Source organism: Anabrus simplex, chromosome 4 (genome assembly GCF_040414725.1).
Source record: "Anabrus simplex isolate iqAnaSimp1 chromosome 4, ASM4041472v1, whole genome shotgun sequence".
In the NCBI taxonomy this organism is placed as follows: Eukaryota; Metazoa; Arthropoda; class Insecta; order Orthoptera; family Tettigoniidae; genus Anabrus; species Anabrus simplex.
The window spans coordinates 289,074,301-289,100,209 of record NC_090268.1 but is presented as its reverse complement, the minus strand read 5'-3'; the positions used below and the strand labels follow the sequence as shown (position 1 = coordinate 289,100,209).

At 40.0% G+C, this 25,909-nt stretch overlaps 1 protein-coding gene across 1 annotated transcript in view; it reads right to left on the bottom strand.

The window, feature by feature from the left end:
• yip2 (yippee interacting protein 2) overlaps positions 1–25,446 on the bottom strand; it is a 53,227-nt gene extending 27,781 nt beyond the window's left edge. The window contains exons 1-5 of the mRNA XM_067145568.2: positions 25,180–25,446; positions 24,876–25,042; positions 17,321–17,452; positions 13,140–13,404; positions 4,985–5,160 (exon numbers count right to left, since the gene is read on the bottom strand). Coding sequence (XP_067001669.1) covers positions 4,985–5,160; positions 13,140–13,404; positions 17,321–17,452; positions 24,876–25,042; positions 25,180–25,198 — 759 coding nt within the window. The 5' untranslated portion in view covers positions 25,199–25,446. The remainder of the gene's footprint in view (positions 1–4,984; positions 5,161–13,139; positions 13,405–17,320; positions 17,453–24,875; positions 25,043–25,179) is intronic.
• Between the last annotated feature and the right edge of the window lie 463 nt (positions 25,447–25,909).

The following is a 25,909-nucleotide window of genomic DNA, read 5'->3' as shown; positions in this document are numbered from 1 at the left end:
TTGCTCTCTCTCTCACTCCCAGCATATACCGGTCAAGGTCGCGCCTACAACCAGTTCTGACACACAGCTCTCCTTGCTCTTTATTGCACGCATCTCGCAATGGCTACAGCTGAGCAACTCGCTACGGTATTCCAAGCCTTACAGCAGCAACAACAACAGTTTATGCAACAACAACAGGCAGCATTAATTCAGGCTATTCAAGCTATTTCTGTCTCTACACAGCCATCAGCTATTCCTCCGTTCTCTGCTTTTGATCCGGCTAAGGAAGAATGGTCAGTTTATTTAGCCCGCTTACAACAGCATTTCATCTGCCATTCTGTCACAGATGATCAACGCCGCCGCGCACTATTTCTTAGTTCGGTTGGCAATGCTACGTGTGAATTACTACGTAAATTAGGTCCAGAAGAAAACCTTTCTGAGGTACCATTCGCACAGCTCTTGGCCCGTCTCACTGAACATTATGCCAAAGCTCCTCACATAGTGGCTGCTCGCTATAAATTTTTTCAGAGCAGAAAGCAACCCCATCAGACACATACTGAATGGATAACTGAATTGCGTGGTCTAGCTAAACCCTGCCAGTTCATATGCTCCAAGGACGGTTGTGGTTCACCCTACACTGATTCTCTCATTCGGGACATGGTAATTTTACATACTCCTGAGGACAAGATACGTTTTGACGCTGTCAAGCAGAGTAACCCTTCTTTAGAAGACGTCCAGCGTATTGCTACGGTTTATGAGCTTACTACCAAGACTGCCGCAGCCATAGCTTCTCCACACGAAGTTGCTCAAGTCTCGACTCAGGCCCGCAAGTCCTCTGCTACAGTGAACCGTCCAGATAAGGCGCTCTCTACCAAGCATTCTCGCCAGGTTCCCTCTCGTAATGCTACAAGGAAGCCCAATTCTAAAAGCACCTCGAAACTCCTGCCTTCCTGCCGAGGCTGTTTCAAGCATCATGAACGTCGTGACTGTCGTTTTTTCAAAGCCACTTGTGAACGATGTAATAAACTTGGACACATTAAGACTGTATGTCGGAGTTCGCTCCGCCCTGCTAAGACTCCTGCAGCACGCCCGAAGCATATACAGCCCCGCCAAGACATGGAAGTTGATCAGATCAATCTTATTCTTCCCACAAGGAATTCTCACAAGATCATCGTTCCTCTCTCATTCTCTACTCGATCTGTCGATTTTCAATTAGACACTGGCTCACCTGTCTCTATTATTAATCTGGCTACCTACCATGACTTAGGTTCCCCTTCATGCTCTCCAGCTGACATCCAGCTTGTGACGTTTAACAAAAAGAAAATTGACATTAAAGGTCAAATCCAGCTTCAGGCTAGTTATAAAGGAATTCACTTCAGGCTAGTTATAAAGGAATTCAGAAGGCCATTCCTCTTCTCGTAGTTAACAACTACACTGCATCCAACATTATGGGCATGGATCTATTTAACTTATTTGGTTTCCAGATACATGACAACATTAACGTTGTATCTACATTGCATCCTACTTCTGACGTTACCGATCTCCTAAAGCAGTTTCCTGAAGTCTTCAACTCTCAGCTCGGAACAGCAAAAGACTATACAGCTCACATACAGCTGAAATCCGGAGCTAAGCCTCGCTTCCTCAAAGCACGTCCAGTACCCCTAGCACTTCAAGACCCGGTCACGAAAGAATTAGAAAGATGGATACAAACTGGCATTGTGGTACCAGTTACTTCTAGTCAATGGGCTACTCCACTAGTGGTAATCAAGAAACCTGATGGTAATGTTCGACTTTGTGGCGATTTTCGATCTACAGTCAACGCACAACTCGACACAGATATCTTTCCTATTCCACGTCCAGAAGACTTATTCCGTCGTCTCGCTGGTGGACAATTCTTCTCTCGAGTTGATCTTAAAGAAGCATATCTCCAGCTACTTTTAGACGAAGACTCTAAGAAATTTCTAACACTCAACACTCCTCTCGGACTGCTCCAGCTCCAGCGGCTCCCATTCGGTGTTTCATCCTCAGCGGCCATTTTCCAGCGCTATTTAGCTCAACTCACTGCCTCCATTCCCGGTTGTGCTAACTACCTGGATGATATTATTGTTACTGGAAAAGATCATCAGGAACATCTAAACAATCTACGCCTCCTTCTCCAGACATTGAAAGACAATGGCCTACGAGCGAATCTCGCTAAATGTACATTCTTTCAGCCTCAAGTTCACTACCTAGGACATATACTTGATAAGACTGGAATTCGCCCTAGTGCACAGAATGTCTCAGCTATCGTCAACATGCCAGCACCTCAGAACCTCAAGCAGCTCCAGTCCTTCATAGGCAAAGCGAACTACTATAATAAGTTCATTCCCCGCTTCGCTACAGTGGCAGCTCCATTAAACGCTCTACGTAAAAAAGGTGTTAAATTTCAATGGACTCCGCAATGCCAACAGGCATGGAAAACCATCAACAACGCCTTAATTCAAGCTATACAACTCACTCATTTTCAGCCCGACAAGCTCCTCACGCTAGCTACTGACGCTTCAGACTACGGTGTCGGTGCCGTTCTCTCCCAGAAGGATCGTCATGGACGGGAACGCCCCATCGCTTTCGCTTCGAAAACACTTAATGACCATCAACGTCGATACTCACAGATAGAGAAAGAAGCTTTAGCCATCATCTTTGGTATTCGCCGTTTCAATGAATATCTCTATGGCAACCATTTCCTGATCATTACTGATCATAAGCCTCTCGTACACTTATTCCATCCTGGTAATAAGATCCCTGAGAATTCCCTCAGAAAGCTTCAAAGATGGTCCATGTCCCTTTCTGATTATTCTTATCAGATTGTCTATCGAGCCACATCCCAGCATTGTAATGCTGATGCCCTCTCACGCTTACCAGTTGGTCCTGATACTGCCTTCGATTCTCAAGAATCTGAATGTCTTCAGTTGGACATAGAACTTGAAGATACTGTCTCCAGTTTTCCTACTGATGCTACCTGCATAGCTAAAGCTACGGATAAGGACAGTACACTTGCTACTGTGCGTACGTACATCCGCAACGGTTGGCCTCTTCAGAGCAATCTTCCCGCCCACCTTGCACCTTATCATCGTATGCAGCATCGTCTCACGACTCGTGCTGGAGTCGTACTCCTAGAAGCAGGCACCATCTTCCGAGTGGTTATCCCACTTAGCCTACAGAAGCAAGTTCTCAAATTATTACACCAAAGCCATTGGGGTATATCCCGAACGAAGCAACTAGCACGTCAACACTGCTACTGGCCCGGTATTGATGCCGCCATCGAAAAGCTCATCCGTCATTGTGAACAATGTCAACTGAATCAGAACGCCCCGTCTTCTGATCTAGCTTCATGGCCTCCTGCTACTACTCCATGGGAACGAGTTCACATCGATTTCGCAGGTCCTTTCCTCAATTCCATGTGGTTAATAGTCATCGATTCACTATCGCACTTTCCATATGTAGTGGATATGCATTCGACTACTACGACCGAAGCTACCATTCGTGCTCTACAGAAAATATTTACTACAGAAGGCTTACCTCAAGTACTCATTTCGGACAACGGACCTCAATTTACAGCTACTGCTTTTAAGAAATTTTGTACATATAATGGCATTCGTCATATCCTAGCACCGCCTTTTCACCCTCAATCTAATGGTGAAGCTGAACGCTTTGTACAAACATTTAAGAGAAGTATGAAAAAAGCTGTCTCTTCAGGCTTAACTAAAGACCAAGCATTGCTCCAACTCTTAAGCAACTACAGAACTCTGCCCGGCGCTGATAATATCACTCCTGCACAGAAGCTCCATGGACGACCTCACAGAACTTTACTTTCTCTGTTGCAGCCTCTTCCGGCCCAGTCTCAGACCTCACCAACGAAGTTCTCAGTCAACGACAAGGTCTACACCCGGACATTCAGGTCAAACCCACTCTGGATACCTGGAGTCATCTGCAGATCTTTGGGTCATCGTCTCTACGAAATACAGACTACGGAGAAACGTATCTGCCGCCATCAAGACCAGATACGTCTGCGCTACCGCCCATGTCCAGCTGTTGATTCTATTGCTCAGCCAGATAAATCTATTGCTGAACGAGCTTTAGACCATTTAATAACAATGGGTTCCTTTCAGGACGAGACAGCGCCACTCCGCCCGGTCCCAGCTCCGGACAATCCAACAGAGACATCAGCAGCTCCGGCCCAGCATCGCCGCCGTTTCACGCCGTACCGGCGTATTTAGGAGGGGAGGGTGTTGTATGTCCGGCGCTCCCTTCTCGCTCCGCCAGCCGGCTACACGCGCGCCAAGTGTCATTCTTCTAGCCTCGACGCGCAGCCCTGAGTGCGCGTGCCTGAACCATCGTGTGTGTACTATAAAGAGGAACTCCCAGCCTGTCCAGATGCCCACTTGCCCCGGTGTCCAGCTCCAGAATACACCCTACGTCGAGCACGGAGGCTACTCCTCTTGAAAATGTGCTTCGACCAGGTGGACTGAATTTCTGGCAGTACGAGGTCTCACCTCTGGTCACCGCTCCTCTTATTCCGCTGCCCATATCCAGTCATACTATTACATACCGTCATATTTCCCTAATTAATGCAAGCTCCCTTGGTTTCGCCAAGTAAGAATTCTTCCAACATTGAACTTGCTTTTATGAACTCAGCAAGGAAGGACTTTCCAAAACATTTATGTCAGTACTTCGGATAGTTTTCGACTATCGACTTTCATATCAAGGACTATCTTTTCGAGATAGTAGTGGATGTAAATACTACAAACCTGTATATAGTGTACAAAAGATAGACTCTTTCTCAAGATTCCTAATTCATTTTGCTTCAAGTTAAATTTCAGTTTTATTTGTGTAAATAGTGTATTTTGCATTTGAAGCGAATATAAAGTTGTGTTTTGTAAATCTCAACCTTGGTTACAACAGTTTTACATGCAGAGGTAGCAATATTTATAACCATTAGAATGTTTAATTATACTGGTTTACCTACCGAAGCAGTTCCTGCCGTAACAACTCCATTCTTTTTGAATACAGGTGGCAATTTGTTCAAACCTTCCAGTGTGGTTTGAGGCCTTGGATGCTCATCAACATCTACCTGCACATCCTTCTTCTTAATAGACACAGTTACTGGAGCGAGTTCTTCTTTGAAGTACCCACCATCATTGGCTGTTGATGAAAAGAAAAGTTGTACAACTCTATAACAGTTATTATTACTGGCAAATGAGAAAACAGGAGAAATAAACATTAGAAAGATCTGCTTAAGGAACTAGCCATTCTTGTAATCTCCGCTTGTGAATTCCTGAGGCAATACAAGGGAAGCTTATTACTAGAGACTTGTACTCCGCTACTTGAAATGCCAATTCTCCTTCCGCACAACAGAGATAAGAACGGAATTATCTACCTTGATGAAAGCAAAATCATTCTCTCAAATACATATCCAGATGCTTAAGTATTTAAATAGTGTGAGTTCTATACATCTTTCTTACGTAGTTAACAGCAGTTATGCTGTTGCTGTTTGTTGCACTAGGTCTCAAGTGTTCGCAGCACCACCTGGGTGCCAGACCACATCAACAATCAAACAGTAAAATATGCACGCAAATATGAACAAATAATGTAAAGGAAAATATGCAATATATAAAAAATGAACAAAAATCAAATAAATAATTTGTTTTGTGGGAAATCTTAATATATTCGCAGATTTAACAGTATAAGGAAAGTTGACCTAATTTTTTTTCTTGTGTGAAGCTCCTACAATTGTCAGTAAAGGATGTTTTATACACTGAATGTCATTTCTACATTGCAGATGCTTGTGAAAAATACCATAATTATCCCTCTGTGAATGTCTTTTCTAGTTCACCAAACAGGTTTTTGCTCATTTGACATTATCTAACCTTTATAATAGTGAATTGTAGACCCATCAATACAGAAAAATGAATATCATATGAGATGAAATTCATCTCACTTCATAACCAAATCTGAACAGAAATGGGACAAGGGTTGGACACACATATCCAACTATAAAAAAACAAAATTAAATGTTAACTGTTCATTTAATATTTATCAGAGATATTGACCCTTTTAGCCCTTGTCTATACTCTGCACTGCTTTACTTCTAAATATATGTTTTGGTCGATTGTGGCTCTGTCTGGTGGTTATGTGCTGAAACATAGACATTCAATCAAGCCCAAGCTGCCATTCATATTGAAATGAAATGGTGTATGGCTTTTAGTGCCAGGAGTGTCCGAAGACATGTTCGGCTCGCCAGGTGCAGGTCTTTTGATTTGACACCCGTAGGCGACCTGCGCGTCGTGATGAGGATGAAATGATGATGAAGACAACACATACACCCAGCCCCTGTGCCAGCGAAATTAACCCATGATGGTTAAAATTCCCGACCCTGCCGGGAATCGAACCCGGGACCCCTGTGACCAAAGGCCAGCATGCTACCATTTAGCCATGGAGCCGGACGCCATTCGTACTGACTTATATTGACAAAGTGCGATCTCGAAACCTAATTGCCAACTCTAATATTTACATTCACTACATGGTTAGGGCCTAACCTATCTTACTCAGCATATATGGTATTCGGTACGATTCACGATATTTTTCATTTTTCTTCAGTAACTGGTGTTTTACCTATTAGCCTTTATCTCTCTATTATAGTACAGAATAGTGAAGTTTACAGTTAAGGTCACACAAGTTAATACAATACAGGTTTAATAGTTCAGTGTATAAAAATAGCTGTAGTTTTATTTACATCCGTGTATTGCTTAGTGTACTTAGTTCGTGCATGTTTAGCATGTCTCAGTTTAGTTCGGGAAAGACAAGTGGCAAGAAAGCGACTCTGAGATCAATGGAGTGTTCCCTTTGTAGGCCATAACCTCCTTCCTGTGCCAGCCATTAGCGGTGAGTGATGTGCTATTTCCTTATACTCTTTTATTCTTAATAGTGTATTCCCCTTTTAGCCTCAGATGTTGTTAGTAAGTGTAGATTTTGTTAATTTGTTTTCAACCCTGATTCATTAGCTTTTCTGAGTATGGTATTACATTTTACGAGGGCTGTTTACCGCAGGCGTATTTTATCAGCTGTTCTCGCGGCAGTAGCGCGCTAGCAACAGACGTAAGGTGATGCTCATTTCTTTTGCAAAACGTCAATTTAGAAGTAAAGCCGTACGGAGTTTAGACGTGCGAGAATAATTACATTATTAGTCACACACGGAGATAAACTCCAGGGTACCAAATGCACGTCGTTTACATTGTTTGATACTTTTCTTTTGGCCGAATTTTCGCAACATCCTTCAACGTGATTAGAAGATGTCTTCTTAGTTCCTGTAGATTAATTTTACATAATTTTTCAAAACAAGAAGAAACAATAATGAATGAACTAATGAAATAAAATTTCTAAGACTCTTCATGATCTACTTTAATCACATCATACAAAACATAAATTAGTAAGTTAACTGCTAAAATACTAGATAATTTTCTCAACTTGAATTTATTCATTCCTCCTACGAGAATAAATTTTTCTGCAGAAAGAAAAGAAAAGTGTTACAGTTACGATGTAATGAGGATAACTATTTCTAGTATTTGTAGTCAAATTCAGCTAAATGTAGCATTACATTAGTATTTGATATGAAGAAATGGCTGATATTATGAAAGCAGGAATAATAAATGTTATGACCCTGACAGGAAAATAAAGAAGAGTTGATTTTATGGAGAAGGAGAATGTTGCAATGGTGGGACTGAGTGAGGTCAAGTGGAGTGGAAAGGGAATGAGTAAAGGGTATACCCAATACTGGAGTGGAGGAGGTGAGGAAAAGAATGGAGTGGGATGATTGTTAACAAAATCCTGGATGAAAATGTGGATAGGGTAGACTACATTAGTGATAGAATAATCAGACGGTGACTGAGGATAGAAGAAGGAATAAAAGGTTTTTTTTGCTATTTGTTTTACGTTGCACCGACACATATAGGTCTTATGGCGACGATGGGACAGGAAAGGGCTAGGAGTGGGAAAGAAGCGGCCGTGGCCTTAATTAAGGTACAGCCCCAGCATTTGCCTGGTGTGAAAACGATTTTCAGGGCTGCCGACAGTGGGGTTCGAACCTACTAACTCCCGAATGCTGGATACTGGCCGCACTTAAATGACTGCAGCTACCCAGCTCGGTAATAAAAGATTTCATCCACGTTTATGCACCCCAAACTGGAAACAGTGAGGAAAATATAGAGGAATTCTTGGAGACACTCAAGGAGGTAATCACCGATGTGGAAGTTATAATCATGGGAGACCTCAATGCACAGGTCAGAAATGACAATTAGTAATTCTGGGTGATTTCCAATAAAAGAGTAGCATTACAAAAATGTTGCAAAATTTGGGCTGGGAAGACTTGGGATGAAGATGAGCTGCTCTTAACTAAGTGGTATGTTCCAAGCTGTCAGTGGAGAGATGGCATGGAATGACATTAGTAGATGAATAAATTTGAGTGGTGTCTTTAAAAGTAGGAAAGATCACAATATGAAGATAAAGTTGGAATTCAAGAGGACAAATTGGGGCAAATATTCATTTATAGGACGGGGAGTTAGGGATTGGAATAACTTACCAAGGGAGACGTTCGATAAATTTCCATTTCTTTGCAATCATTTAAGAAAAAGCTACGAAAACAACAGATAGGGAATCTGCCACCTGGGCAACTGCCCTAAATGCAGATCAATAGTGATTTATTGATTAACTGATTGATTTATTGATTATTGGTAATGAAGAAGTGATTGGTCCAATTGGATATGGAGAAAGAAAGGTGAGGGAGATAAGTTGATTGAATTTTGTGAGAGAAATTGCATGATTATGGGTAACACTTGGTTTAGAAAGATCACTAGATATGGCTGGGGTGAAAGGACAAAAACAAGTTATTGATTACTTTTTGGTTGAAGAAACAAACTGTAAACAGTTAATGGATGTAACAGCACTACCAGGTTAGGCGTTTGATGGAGACCACAGCGTAGTGATAGCAAAATTGAAAATGGTAAAATTATGGGAGTAAAAGAAATAAGAAAGAAGAAAATAAAAGTATGGAAATTAAAAATAAAAGAACTCAGGAGAAATTTCAAGGGGAATTAAAACAGCACATCAATAGAAGAAGAATGAACCAAATTTAAAAACACATTTGTAAGCTGTGCAAAGAAGATCTGTGGCAGAACTTTGGCAAGAGTGAAGGAAAAGGAGACACTGTGGTGGATGAAAAGGTGTAGGAGAAAGCATGGCAAAACTGGAATAAAGATATGAAAGAAGGAAGTAAGATTAAGTAACGGAGAATTAAAAGTAAATGTAAAAAAAGTGTTAAATGAGGAAAAGAAAAAATGTTGGGAGAGATTCACACAAGAATTGGAAAAGGATGTTGTATGGATTGATAAAACATAAGAGAATAGAAAAAATCTACACAAAACAAGTGAAGGAAGAGGGTGGAAATATAACAGCAGAACCAGTGGAGATAAATAATAGGTGGAAAGATTATTTCAATAACTCCTGAATGTGAGAAATGATGCAGAAGAAAGTGTAGTGGTAAATAAGGATGATCCAGAAATGGAGATTGATACTGCAATGGCACAGGTGGAAATGTCTGATAAATAAATGAAAACAAGAAAAGCTGCTGGGATAGATGAAATGTGTGGAAATGATTAAGGCAGCAGGGCTTTTTGGTCTACATTGGTTATATAGGTGACAGGAAGGTACAGTATGTGACAATTATCGAGGAATTACACTGTTGTCACAAATAACCAAAATATTGGAGAGAATAATAGACAGGAGTATGAGAGGAAGGGTGGAAAGGAATTTAGAAGAGCAGTATGGATTTTGACAGGGCAGGTCAATGATAGATCCTATATTCACCATGAGATTACTGATGGAAAAACAGTGGTAATATGGAAAAGATCTGGTGATGGTATTCCTTGATCTAGAGAAAGCATACGATAGTGTTGATGGAGAAAAGGTGTGAGAAACCCTGGAAAGAAAAGGATGTGGAAGGCAATCAAGGGAACTAATGAAAGCTATGTATGAGAATTGTTCGAGCTGTGTACAGACTCCAGTGGGGAGAACAGATTGGTTGAGAAACCAAACTGGATTGAGACAGGGAAGTGTATTGTCTCCACTTATGTTTATAATGGTTATGGGTGAAATTCTAAAGGAAACAAAGGCAAGATTGGAGGGGATATGAAAACATTATTGTTTGCAGATGACATAGTGATCTGGAGAGTCAACAATATGGAAGTGCAATCCAACTAGAGGCTTTAAGTAACAATACTGAGAAAAATGGTATGAAAATCAGTGTGGAGAAGAGCAAAACAGTGGTGATGACAAGAGGAGAAAGAGAACGAAAAGGAATTGTTAGTATCAGGGGACAAAACCTTGCAGTTGTTGAATACTGCAAATATTTGGGAAGTGAAATAATGCAAGATGCGAGGTTGGATAAGGAGATCACCAGAAGGGCACAAGCAGGAAATACATTCTACCAGAATGGAACCTGGTGTGGAACAGAGAAGTTTATATGAAATGTAATGAGATAATGAACAAGATGTACTATACCCCTATATTAACATATGCATCAGAGACTTGGACTGTGACAGCAAGAAATGAGAGTAAAATTCAGGCCAGTGAGATGAAGTTCCTAAGGAGTATGGTAGGGAAGACAAGGAGAGATAGAGTAAGAAATGTTGAGGTCAGAAAAGAGATAAGGGTAGAAAACTGAGTAATAAGATAGAGAAGAATAAATTGAGATGGTTTGGATGACATGTTATGGGGATGCAGGAGGGAAGGATTCCAAAACAAGTGTTGGAGACTAAGATAAAAGGAAAGAGAGCAAGAGGGAGGCCTAGAGCAAGATGGATGGATTCTGTCAAGAACAGTATAAGAAAAAACAAGACTGGACTGGAATACAATTACTGAAATGGAGTGGTGGAAGGGGAGGCAACGGTGGAGAAGTGCCATCAACACCCCGACCTGGCAGGAGCTGGACAAGGGGAAATGAAAATGATCGAGAAATGGTCCATAATGTTGCACATGGAATTTTTATCCAGGTAAGAAAATACGTGAATTGTTTCAAAGAGAATTAATTTAAACCACTTGTACTACACCTAAATGTTGCATGCCCCCAATTTGCATAGGTAAATCATATATAGGAGGACCATCCGGAAAATAGTACCCGTTAGCGCCACATGAAGCGCTGACGACTCGGGTAGCCGCTGGGCAAGGTCAGACCGCGTCAGTGGATTGTCTGCCTGCTCTGTGCGAGGTTGCGTGTCGCTAGCATTGCCTGTGTTGTGTCTGTGATCGTTTAAAATGTTTCAACAAATTGAGAACCCCACCAGTTGTGAAGTGAGGGCCGTGATTAAATTTCTTAATACACGAAACGTTCAACCTTGCGATATTCATCGCCAATTAACGGAGGTGTATGGAGACAATGTGATGGACGAGTCGTCTGTTCGGCGCTGGTGTTGCAACTTCAACCTGGGGAGGGGGAATACACATGACGAGGAGCGTTCAGGGAGACCATCTGTCATTACAGACCAACTGCTGAGCACAGTAGACGAATGCGTGAGGAACAATCGGCGCGTCACAATTGATGAACTCTGAACATTTTCCTAATGTGTTTCGAACAATTGTTCATGAAATTGTCAAAGACCATCTGCATTATTCAAAAATCTGTGCAAGGTGGGTCCCTCGGATGCTTACAGAGGAGCACAAAACCAAGCGTATGGGTGCAGCACTGACGTTTCTGGGACGTTATTCCGATGAAGGAGACTCTTTCCTGACTCGCATCATTACTGGGAACGAAACATGGGTTTGTTATGAATCATCTGAGAGTAAACGACAGTCAATGGAGTGGCATCATGCTCATTCACCAACCAAACCAAAAAAATTCAAGACAGTTCTGTCCACCAGGAAACTCATGGCAACCGTTTTCTGGGATTGCCGAGGTGTACTGCTCTTTGATTTTATGGCCCGTGGAGACACAATTAATGCTAATGCGTATTGTGAAACATTAAAGAAATTACGGCAAGGTCTTCAGATTTTCATCTCTTTACGAAGCTTAAAGACTTTTTGGCGGGAAAAAGATTTGACAGCGATGAAGAATTTAAACGAGCCGTGACTACGTATCTCAATACGCTGGCGGCGGAGGACTATGACACTGGAATACAAAAACTCGTCCCACGTTATGACAAATGCCTAAATTTGCTTGGAGATTATGTGGAGAAGTAGTGTAAAGTATGCTCTTTCCAATAAAAATGTGTATATTTGTTAATATTTCCTCCTATGTCTTTATTGCGTAAACGGGTACCACTTTCTGGATGGCCTTCGTATTAACAGTCCACAAATGAAACAAGATCACATGTTGAGTTAAACTTCGATAGCACTTCTTAGTTTTTTATTATTATTCTACAGATACATAGAACTATCACTTAGCTTAATGTCTAGTTTTGAACTTGTTTCATCTATTTGTGAGACATCTTCAGCTAAAAAACATACAAAAAATGACATACACAATCAAAATGCACTGAAGCAATTTGATATCCTTGCAAGTATGTTGAACACTGATAAAAAGTTTATTTATACACCAAAAATGCACTGTAACAATGTAAAATCCTTAAAAATATATTATACACTAATAAAATGCTTGGTTGTGTGTTAGCTTCTTCTTCTTCTTCTTCTTCTTCTTCTTCTTCTTCTTCTTCTTCTTCTTCTTCTTCTTCTTCTTCTTCTTCTTCTTCTTCTTCTTCTTCTTCTTCTTCTTCTTCTTCTTCTTCTTCTTCTTCTTCTTCTTCTTCTTCTTCTTCTTGAGAACAAAGTTATATTGTCTTTAACACTGCGCGATGATATGAATGTTCAGATGTTACAATGCATTTTTGATGTACAGTATAAACAAACATTTTATCAGTGTTCAACCAAGCCAAAGATTTATCCTTTATGAGCAACACTTGGAAATAGCATCCACCATTTCAGAAAAGTATTCCCATAAGAGTTCCAAACCTCCATTTGGTCCATGATATTTTGGCTATGGTTTGCAGGTTGCCGAGTAAATTATGTTAATTACAGGTAAATCTGCAGCAAGATATTCTAACCTCCACAAAAGAAAAAGAAAAGAAAATACTACTTACCTTTCTTCCAAAGAGTTTGTGATCGAAGAGCATATTTGTCCACCTCATCTCGTGGTATTTTAAATTTATCAGCTAAATTTTCTGCTGTGATGCCCATAGGAAGTTTGCAGTGGGTATCTGTGAGACCTACCCATAATGTGTCTTCTAATTCATATTTGGAACCCAAAACAGTACCAAACCTTATGTTACGAACAGCAAATGGGGCTTGACTCATGTTATCTGTGCCTCCGGTAAGTACAACTTTAGAGTCTCCAATAAGAATACTCTGGAATTAAAATATTCCATGTAAAATTTGAAAATATACATCATATTATTAGGTAAATTCAACACACTACTTCACTGAAATTAGTTATTTTCCTTTCATTCTTTTTTTTTTTTTTTTTCATGTACTAAAAGAAAGTTTCTTCTTGCTGAAACACATACATGCCTATTAGTGAAATAAGCACTTCAACTGTATAACCAGTGTTCTCCCTAGGACATTTTTAATGGGTGCACCGCCCTGCCATTTTTATAGACTGCCCAGCTAACATAACCTACATATGTGCTAGTTACATAATATTAATACATATTTGTCATTGGGTGATCGAAATTAAAATGTAAAGACTGCAAAACTTTATTTAAATGATAAATCTTTGTTACTGTCAACATAATTGCATCAATTGGAGTTTAAAAGTTTATCTTGACTATCACGTAGCATGCGTGAGTGGTGCCTGCATTAGTATGGAACTGTATGCAAGAACTCTATTCCGTATGACGTCGCAAACCCGTATGGCACTCCACAGCAACAGAGTGGTAAGTCCCGATGTTACATGACTATGAAGGAGTAGTAAAACACTACAAGTTCAAAATACTCTGTTAGGTCTTGTTCATGATAATAATACTAAAATAATTAAACTTTGTAGTTAATGTTTACCTGTGTGATATCATTGTTAATGCCCTGAGAGGAATAAATTGAAATTTTACCATTTTCATTTCTTACCTAGTATTCCCCAGCCAGCTATTCATTCCTGCCATTCAGCTAACGAAAATTTCTGGGGAGAACACTGATAACCATAGTCTCAACCTCTGCTTTTACTATCAACACCCAAGTCCATTAACATCCTAGGTACTTTCTCCTCATCCATTTGCACTGCATTGCCCCACTGTGTAAAATGAATAATAAAACGAATCACCCAGCACGTTCTTATATATCCCAGCCTATAGATCTTGTTATAGATACCTTCTTTCTGGTGTTCACCCATATTCATACCATCATGAATACTTTTATGCCTGCTACCTCCAACAGAATCTTAAACACACCCGACTTTCATTTCTGTATGAGTGCTGAATAAAATAGAAATAATTCTGTAAGCAACAAACTTATTTCTTACTCATCAATTTGTATATCTACTGGTAATTCAACCTTGCTTATTTTTAAGTTCTATTTTCCATTCCTTTTTTTTTTTTCCCCAACCTGCTTATATATGACCTGTTGCGCAGAAAGGGACCCAAAGTCTGTAATGAAAATTTTACAGCAGAGCTGAACAAAAGTGTCTGGGGTGTAAAAATTGCATTTCTATGTTTTGACTTATTGCACTACCTACGAGTCTTCTTAACAAACTATGTTACTATGTTCTAGTCTTTGCCATTCGATGTCATGAAAACTTTGTACTGTTGGTAAGAAAATAAGTGAAAGCTGTAATTCCATTTTTCTCAAACTACAGTTTCTTTAATAAGTCAATAATTAATCTTTTTGCACCACTGAAGCATGAATTTTTTTTAAATGCCAATTTTAGAACCATAAAAACCTCAAAAATGAAACTTCCAACTTTAGATCCCTTCCTGCACAATGGGTCACAGACACAAACTGCGCTCCATATTTACTTCATTCGCAACAAAGGCTTTAGGCTAAATGATGATAATTTGAAGATTAATGTGAATAATAATGGCTGCCAATGATTCCTCTGACCAACAATACAGAAGGATTCTTCTTTACTGGTGCTATGCTATTCCTGTCTCTAATACTTCACACGCATAATTTTATAGGTTTTTAATTAAAAATCAGATGCCATCAGATTGGAAAGAGCTCAAAGAAAATTCTTATTCTACCTCTTCTCCAACCTATCAATCAGCATCCTAACAGTCCAAGTCTTAACTAAAAAAGAACAAAAATTGTATTTAATAATACAGTAAAAATGGCTCAAAGCGGAATCACAACGGACCAAATTTTTTTCTGAATTTGACAAGTTTCTGCATTACATAAAACACCACGTTTTTGCCTTAAAACACCAATCTCCACCACTGTTACACAAAACATGATACAGTAGTTGGCCGTGCGTGTAGAGGCGCGCGGCTGTGAGCTTGCATCCGGGAGATAGTAGGTTCGAATCCCACTATCGGCAGCCTTGAAAATAGTTTTCCGTGGTTTCCCATTTTCACACCAGGCAAATGCTGGGGCTGTACCTTAATTAAGGCTTCCTTCCAACTCCTAGGCCTTTCCTATCCCATCGTCGCCATAAGACCTATCTGTGTCGGTGCGACGTAAAGCCCCTAGCAAAAAAAAAATATTATTTAGAGCGTACCCGTATCTGCCTATGCATGACACTCTGCTATCCAGATTGATGTTAACTCCCAATGAGTAAACAGGGTAACCTGCCCCCTTCAGAGCGGATCCCCGGGTGGCATATAGGGGGGATCCCATAGGGATGATCTTCGGATCCATGGACCAACAGACAGCCCAATTTCTAATTTGGAGTCTGAGGCAGTCTGTTGCAGTTTTGGAGCTTGCTACTGCCTGTCTCATTCTACATGTGCTGTGGTGAAATGCTCTGAAATTATAATGTGTGGGCCTCCTCCCTGCAAGCTGAGGTCCAAGTTAAATTCATGCTTGTGGCATTTTCTGCTGCTACTCTGACAAAGTCCTCACTATTTGAGCAGGAATGTCGCAGACAAGAAATCAAAACCCAAGAAAAGCGGAAACTACGCGAGATCCAACCACGTCCTCCACCCACCTTTACATGTGACCTGTGTGGCCGCATGTTACATGCGAAGATTGGCTTGATCTGTCATCAGCGATCTCTCCACAGAGTCAACAAACTTTAAGAAGAATTGCAGGAGAAAAACATTCTCGGAAATGAGTAACGGCCGCCACCGATTATTATTACTACACTTCATTATTATATACAGCGTGATACACAGTATGTCATTTTGGCACTATCACAACACTATAGTATTTCAGAACACACTATATACTGTATGCTCCTTGAACTTATTTCTATCACCAAACTCTGTGCAGTGCTTCACAACACTAAGCTTTCTTCCACAGATCAAACAAAGGAACTTGTTTCCTCTTCTTTTTAATCGTGTCTTTCTGAATGCAGTCCTGAGCTGAGTACATTAGTTCAAAAAGAGTGAAAGAGCTAGATGTAATAGCAAATTGCTTTACATCACAAAAGCACTGTGGGCCTGTTCGTGGCTTCGAATTTTGTTTTGATCATCTTCATGTCTGCTTCTCTTTCTCGGCTTTTCTCACTGTTAAAAGGGCTGTAGCTGATTCGAAAATGTGGTGTGTCGTACATTGCCCATCACTTCGAATGAAGTTCTCTGCCTTGTAGGGAACGTTTCTTGCTTGATACAAATTTGATATTGATGACATGTCTTAAAGCACATCATTTGTTCCATCATCCGTACTATCACTCTCTCCAAACACATGCGTCAGTTTGTCCAAACAATGACATTGATCATACCAGCACCAAAAATGCACAAATTCTGTGTGTAGGACTACAAGTAGATTTTCAAGAATTCTATCATTTTCCGTTTCTGCATTGAGGAGATTCCACATTATACAAAATTAAGAACTTTATGAAACTGTAAGCTTCACTGGCACCGAGAAAATAATCTGTAGTGGAAAAGTTTGCTTTATTTTCAAGTTCCGCTTTGAGCACATTTTACTGTTACATAATTACACAAGGTTCACGTTATTTCACTCACTGTGCAATGGACATAAACATTATGAATATAGGAATAGAACCAGCTTTTGGGTGGTTAGGCCATGTCGTCTGGGTGAAACTCTGCAACCGCACATGGCCTAACCACCCAAAAGCTGGTTCTATTCCTGTGATCGTAAGATCTGCGGCCGTGAAAGCCATTTTTAGTATTATGAATATATTTAATATAAAGAAAAGACTAGAAGTTCAACATACCTGAGCACCACTAACAATGGACTGGAATCCTGAGCCACACAGTCTGTTAACTGCTAGAGCAGGTTTATCAATTGGAATACCACAACGCAGGAGGACATGACGAGCAGAAAATGCACCATCTGGACATGAATTCTGTCAAGTTGACACACAAGATTAGTTTTACCACTTCTGTATGTGAATTCAAAATATATGATCTATATAGCTAGCCTATCCCTAAATACTGTCACAAACTTCTGACTTGGACTGAAGAAATTGGTTTTCCAGATAGCAAACAACCCTTGCTTTGAAATTTAGTCCAGACCAGCGGGTGTTCAACAGTGAAAGAGTGGATCTTTGCTTAAGCACGGAGTGGGGTGAATATGAAAACAGGGTAGCTGTAATTGCCTTCCACAAGGATAGAAAGTCACCAACCAAGACTTTCCAAACCCTGAAACAGCGGAAAATCATCAAAAGGTTTGTCTATCAGATAATCCAGCAATTAACTGAGACAGGCAGTGTAAAAGATCGCACGAGGGTAGGTCGTCCTCTCAGTCTGAGAGCAGTGGCAGCTGTGAAAACAGCGGTGGTCCGTATCCGGCAAAATCTTGTCCAGAAGTAGAAGATAATTACATGGGAGCTCAACATTTCACAACAATCAATAATCCAGGGGTTAGAGCTTATTGGCGTAGCACAAGACATTTCCTGACACCGCTGCTGAAGCAGCAGAAGGAAACCGAAATCAATGCAGCTCTTGAAGCAGTTTGCCAACAATGGGCATTAAAGAATTCTCTTTACCAATGAGAAAGTCTTCACTATTAAAGAGAGCTTTAACTGCCAGAATGATACGATATATGCAACAAGTTCTTGGGAAGCCCATGAGAGTTCAGGCTTCATTTTTTGTGAAAAAGACATAAAAACGAGTGCCAGAGTGTATGTGGAAACTATTCTGCACCTTCTTGTGAAGGACTTGAGCAACAGCATGTTCAATAATGAACCTTGAATCTTTCAGCAAGATTCTGCAACAGCTCATAAGGCAAAGATGGCTAAACCATGGCTGTAGGCCAGTGTACCAGGCTTCATCTCCACTGCTTATTGGCCCCAATCTTAACTCCCTGGACTTCCACCTGTGGTCAGTGTTAGAAGGAAAGGTCTGCAAGAAAAGACACCCTTCGCTGAAAGTTTGAAATGTTCCTTGCTGGAAGCAGTGGCAGATTTACCAATTTATACCATTCATTCTGCAACAGATGATTGGTCACCGAGGAGGCTCAAAGCCTGGGTGCATGCTAATGGTGGACATTTAGAAGAATGATTGGTGCAAATGGTGAGTAATATCTATAAAATAATATACACATGCAACCAGGTCAGGAATGGAATGAATGAAGCCCCCATTTAGTGGCGAGGATAGGAACTGTGCCGGCCACTAAAGTCTGTCGCACTCCTCTGGGGCAATGAGTAATGACTGGTGAAATGAAATGATACTGGAGAGTGTTGCTGGAATGAAAGATGACATGGAAAACTGGAGTATCCAAAGAAAAACCTGTCCCACCTCCGCTTTATCCAGCACAAATCTCACATGGAGTGACCAGGATTTGAACCACGGAACCCAGCAGTGAGAGACCGGCGTGCTGCTGCCTGAGCAAGAGGGGCTTCTGTATGTGTCTATAGCATATTAAAAAGAAATTGAAAAATTAAAATCATATTTCACTTATTCATAAAATAGTTTGTGACAGTATTTATGGCTAGACTAGGTATAATATATGTGAATACATCTTCATTTTAGACTGTAATGCATTTCAGTATTCAATCAGTGAGCCTCTATAGATTAACTAAGCACCTCCACAATCCTCCATTTACAACCAGCTCTGTGGCCTCATTATTTCTGCACTTCTTATCATTAAATCGTTAAAGACCGAGTCTAACCATCATTGCCTTGGTCTACTTCTTGTACCCTCTGAAGTGGAGTTTATTATTCTGCTGGGCAACCTATTCTCTTCAATTTGCTTCACATGACCCCACCACCAAAGCTGGTTCATATGCATAGCTTCATATACGAAGTTTATTCCTAACTTAGTCTTTATCTCGTTATCCTGAGTACCCTCTTGCCATTGTTCCCAGCTGCTTGTACCAGCAATCATTCTTGTTACTTTCATGTCCATTACATCCAACTTGTGAATAAGATATCCCAAGTCCACTAAATTTAAAGTTTCATTCGGGAGCAGAGTTCTTTCTTACAGAGTACTGTTGATCAGAACTGCGAGCTCACTGCATCAGCTTTGCTGCACCATGATTTTTTTTTTCACTTACTATGCTACCATCCTGGGAAAATACACATGCTAAATACTTGAAATGATTAACCTGTTCCAGTTTCATAGTGACATTCAATCTTATTAGGTTTCTTCCCTACTCATCATCAATCATTATTGTTCTGCACTTAGAGCTGTCGTGTCCAGGTGGCAGATACCCTATCAATACCTACTCTTTTCTTAAATTATTTCAAAGAACTTGGACATTTATTGAACATTTCTTTTAATAAATTATTCCATCCCCTAATTCCTCTATCTATAAATGAATATTTGACCCAATTTATCCTCTTAAATTTCAATTTTGCCTTCATATGATCACTCCTACCTTAGCTCTACTCAAGCTTATTCGTCTACCAATGACATTCCATGCAATCTCTCCACTGACAGCTCAGAACAGACTGCTCCATCAAGCAGCTCATCTCCTTACTTCCAAATCTTCCCGGCTCAAAGTCCGCAACATTTTTGTAACACTTTTTTTTTTTTTGTCGGAAATTACCCAGAACCAATTATGTTGCCTTCGTATCGATCTTTTACAGTTCTCGTATCAAATAATGCTGGTGTGGGTCACATACCTGGAACCATACTCTGGGAGTCTTACCAGAGACTTATATGCACTCTCTCCTTTACATCCTTACTACAATTCCTAATTACCCTCATAACCATGGAAGAGATCTATAACCTTTCTTAATAACCTTGTTATTATAATTATTCCAATGAGGTCATTCCTTATATTTATAACTGTTAGGCTCTTCAGTCTGCCAAAACCAACCATGATCAAGTAAATCTATCAACTACCTCATAGAGAAAACATATGGTAACAGTATTACATCTGCAAAAGAAACAAATTAATTTGTAATGCTGGAGTAGAGACAAAGGAGGACATCATTAAGATAAGTTCCAGATTTCAAGTTCCTGAGTATTTAAACAGAAATAAACAAATATTTGAGCGTGATTTGATAGAATCTGATGATGTTCTTTCAAGAACGAAACATGTCATTCTATTTTAATTGAGTTTATAGATTTATTTGATCAAGGTTGTTTAACAGGGTCAACACTGAAAAGAGATGGCTTCAGATATTACATACATACATATCTTTATTACCCACCCTAGAATACACCATCGGCTTTACAGGTAATAAAGACAGACAGAGCGAAACCCAGAAACAAAAAGAACAAACAAACAAACACTAGGCACTACATCTCTCCTAAAACTACTTAGCAAAATTATTTACCTCTAAATCTACTCAGTGTCCTCCCACACGCACGCGGATAGCCGGCAAACGTGCAGGAAGCACCGCACTACAAATTACCCTATTTCCCTATTCCCCTATTCCTACCAACCACCTAGAAAAAAAAAAATATATAGTAGACCGGTCTCTGCGTCAGCCCTGGTATGGAATACATGCCCACCAACCCGTTGATCGCAGGGACCAGCCTCGCCACGTGAGAACTGATCTTATTTCTCACCTACACCTGCTGACAATGTATTCCTTACCTACCATGTGTGCCAAGCCAGCTTGGCGGAAACCGGACCCATCACATGGCTTGTCACACACTTCCGCTATATACGTCACACCTTCTCTGTTCATTGTCAGCTCACTACCTTCCCTCTTCTTTTTCTTTTCTTGCCGTGCAGACATGCTAAAGCCTAGCTTCTTTGGGTTGGGTCAAGCCCCAACCCGTCCCTCTTCCCTTGATACGCCACCTTCTCCTCTCTCGCACTATTCCCGCCCACTACATCTCACCTTCTTGAACTTAAGACTTAAACATCAACAATTTTTTTTTTTTTTTTTCACTTACACACAAACAGACAGTTTCCATTCCAAGTCCATCAGTTCACTCAGTCTTCACAATCTACAACACCACACTTGCCTCAAACCGTTGGACTTAATTTTTATACTTCCAACATTTTCTCCTTAACTACAGTCCCCCTTAATCTATCTAAATTACTATTACACATTAAACTTAATACATAAACATCAAGAATCCCTCAATTTTACACCCTTCATCAAGGCATCTACACCATTTAATTTTTATTTATTTTTTTACCTACTTTCATAATTTCCATACTGCCAACATTTTCTCCTTAACTACATTCCCACTTAATCTATCTCAATTCTATCACATATACCTTCTTTATACTTCTTCCTCACAAACAATCCCTTTTTTTTTTTTTTTTTCACTCCTCATTCACACACCAACAGACAGTACTCCATTCCAAGTCCATTAGTTCACTCAGTCAACTCGCTTTTTTTTTTTTTTTTTTTTTTACTAAGCTTTACACTACCCTCAAACCTACTCAACCTCCCCTTTTCTCAACGCTTACCTAATTTTCTCAGGCTTTCCCTTTGCCCCGGGCGGATCACCTTTCCACAGGGCAAGGTGCTCTCTCCCTTTCCCCTAACACTAAAGCCCCCTCTTCTGATATCATGATTACCATGATACCCTTCCCGCATTTGCTCAGGGCGGATATCCATTCCTCTGAGCAGAATGCCTTCCCCCTTTCTCCCTCAGCACAAACCACGTTATCTGCACAACCCCTGTTACTCCCTCAATTTCTTTATAAATATAGCTCTGGCCACATTTAAGAATTTCGTTATATTCGTTCCTTTCTCCCACTCTCTACATAACCAAGATGTTATCTTATAGCTTTCCCCTACCATATGCAGCTCCTTCTTACTTAGTAGTTTGATCTTTATCTCCGCCAAAGGTCGGCATTGATTAAAAATATGCAGGTCCTCCCACTTCTCTCCACATAACACACATCTATCCCTATTCTCACTACCTACCCAACCCCTATTCCTCGGGACACCCAATAACCACCAATACAAACCTCTCTTATCCCTTCTACCCTCAAACTCCGTTTTCGGGTTTATTACTTCCACCAATTTATTTAAAACTGATAAAGAGACTCTCTCTCTACATTCCCCTATTAAGCTCTGTCTTTCCATATCTAGTAGTCTTCCCTTTATCCTTTCCCATACCCATTTATTCCTACCATCCCCCCAGACCTCTCCATATACCCCCAATCCAATCTTTTGTAACCATTTTTTGCACTTATTCACCCAGTAACCTTCATTCGTCATACTTTTCTGAAAATTAAACGTTTCTTGTACTAACGCCCCACCCTTCCCTTCCTCCAATCTAATCCAGTACTTGAACACCCTCTTAGCTATTTCAACCTCTATCGATTCTTTACAGACTAATCTGGCCCCGGCATTGGCTGTACAATTCGGTAGGTCCATCATGATCTTGCTAAATTTCGCCACCACCTGGTTTAGTTCACTCCTATCTTCCTCCATTCCCCATACTTCAACCCCAAATAGCATTTTGCCCATTACCAGTGATTTAAACACCGTTTTCTGAATTTTGTATTTAACGTCTGGAAATTTCTTGCTTCAGATATTACAAATCATTCCTTATATTAACACGTAAGTACTTGCAGTGTTCCCCATGAAGTACTGTCATCCCATTAACATAGTAATTAAAACAGAACTTTTCCTCTTAGTGAAAACTTAAAACCTGACTTTTCATCCTGTTTACCATTATGCCATTGGCTGTTGTCCATCTCAACATAGTAGAGGTCTTTTTGCAGTCATTCACAGCCCTGTAACTTGTTTCCTACTCTAGATAGTATAACATCTGCAAAGAGTTTTATCGGTGATTCCAGTTCTTTACACATATCGTTTATATACATAAGAAAACAAAGACCCAATAATACTGCCCAGCAGGATACCCCCCTCTCCCCCTTCTAAATCGTTATAAGATCAGATAATGCTTCATCTACCAGTGACATCACTTAGTCTCGGATGCTCGTTTTTATATCATTCTTGCTGCACCTCTTTTCAAACTCCAAGATGATAGATTGCATGCTTACAGCACAGTCTACCAGTATATACCAAACTGCTGCTATTATATTTCCACCCAAGATCCAACTCATAAAACACAGACTAGTATATGTACTGGTATGTTGGGTACTCAGACAGAAGGCTGGTTTGATCCTCCACAGCTCCACACCAACAGCTGTCATACATAGCCTAGTCGTCACTGAAGAGGCACACTAGGGAAATGAGGTGTGATGCAGTTTCCCGTTGCTTTCCTCACTAAGCCAGAAGTTGCTATTACATATCAGTTTGCCAAGCCCACTGCAATTTGTAATGCTGGAGTAGAGACAAAGGAGGACATAATTACGCTATGAGCAATATATTCACACCATTCATATCAGGGACTGGCTGCATAAGGAATGGTATTACTAGCATCGCTCATATCTCGATCACTTTCATATTGTCAAAGCCAAGGAAGATACGGAGACAGGTCAATGAAAGTAACAAATGTATTCTAGTCCATACCAGATGACACAGTGCATATATATATATATATATATATATTTTTTTTTTTTTAACTTCAGAAGACTACCCCTTTAAGCTAACCACCCTTATACCCGACCACTTTATCCAGCACGGAATGATATTCTCATAAAATTAAGGTATTTTGACGCCTTTTAAGACAACTGCCCCTTTTCCCAACCAACAACCACTAATTTCAGACTTAAAATGTCTTGTGTAGCTTCTTGAATATAGCCCACCTTTGGCTAGCAACCCCAAGTTGCAAACCACTTGTATAGAATCAATTCTATTTTCTCAGAAAACTGTGTGTACAATTGCACAGTGGTGACAATATTTTATTGTGCACCACCTGTAATTCCACTCATTCGTCCTAATGATACTGTACTTTCACCCTCACGTCTACCATATAATAATCAGGATCATTGATCAGGATATAAATATATACAGATCCTGCAACACAGAAAAATATTACCAAACAACTTAATGTTCTATACATTTCTTAAATACACAGGGTTACATGACACATTTGTGTTAGGGGAACCTGTGAAATTTCATACTTATTTGTCTGTACAATCTTGAAAAGAACTCAAAAGTAGAAAAATATAATATAAAAACTTACTTTTGTGCTAATTCAAAAAAAAAGGTACTGGTACTGTATAAAACTAACTTACAGTATTTTGGCAAGTCCTTTAGAAAAAATGTGAATTTCTATCAATCAATCAATCAATTCTTCTGAGCGATAGGCAGAGGTTTTTTAATCTAGGTAGGCCTATGGCAATAGATATAGTTTTTTTTTTAATTTCCTGGTGTAAAGTTTATGTTATACTTACACCTTGTCCTCTGAAAAGTTGGTGGTTTCCTTTACAAAAAACTATACACTGAAAAACAAAATAACCGGTATCGGTAATAATATACATGTATACTCACTGCAAGGACATTCCCAACAACAACTGAATCAATTATTTCAGGTTTAATATTTCCTGCTGTCAGAGCAGCTTTGGCAGCTACCTCTTGTAGATCTATTAAACTCTTCTGGGCAAGTTTTCCCCCATATGTTCCGAAAGGAGTTCGTTTAGCAGCAACAATGAAGATACCTAGAAACGAAACAGGTTCATAAGTTTCGCAGTTTCGTCGGAATCTACTCTCGTAAGTGAGGTTATAATTTATTAACTAGGGCTATTTAGTAAAAATGTCCATTTTAAGTATAGTTTAAAGAAGTGTAAAGACTAACCTTTCGTCAATGCTGCCATCGCTTAATCAACACATATACAACGAAAGAAAATTAAAGAACGAGGAAAAATAACACGTAGAAACGAGGCTGTCGACTGAATAAGACAAGTCTGTTGCAAATAAGATGTCTCTTGCTTGTCACTGCAGTGACTGAACTACAGTATCTAACAGTCCAAAGTTCAAGAGTTCCAAAGGGCCTCTAATCAGTTACAATCAAATTTCAAATCTGCTCACTCATCCTCCACACACAATGTACTGTATGCCTGACGTAGGTACATATAACAAGTGAGTTTTGCAGAGCTGTCTCGAATAAGGTAGTTGCCTGTGGCCCTGCTGTGGCCTGTACTATAGTAGTTTGCTTGGCCACACCTCCATGAGTTATTTACTTTATAGGTTAAATAGTTACATAATTAAAGAGTACGGCACCTCAGCACACAGAAAAGTTAGCTGTGTGGGCCTATATTAGATAAGTTGATGGGAAACAAGAGGTTCGAATTCTTTACAGATTTTCTCGAGACCTCACAGTTAATAAAGTAGATTAATGGTTTCTCTCTTTGAAGAGTTCTTCCTCGCTTTTAAGTGCGAGATCCACTCCCCTATTAAAGTAAAAATTCTAAATTTGTGACCTCATCCTAAGGTGGAACAGCTCGTTTTCGTTTCACTCCCATGGAGGTGAGCTGCATGCACTATTTTAACCACGTTCCAGCCTCTTGTCATCCTTAAATCCCAGA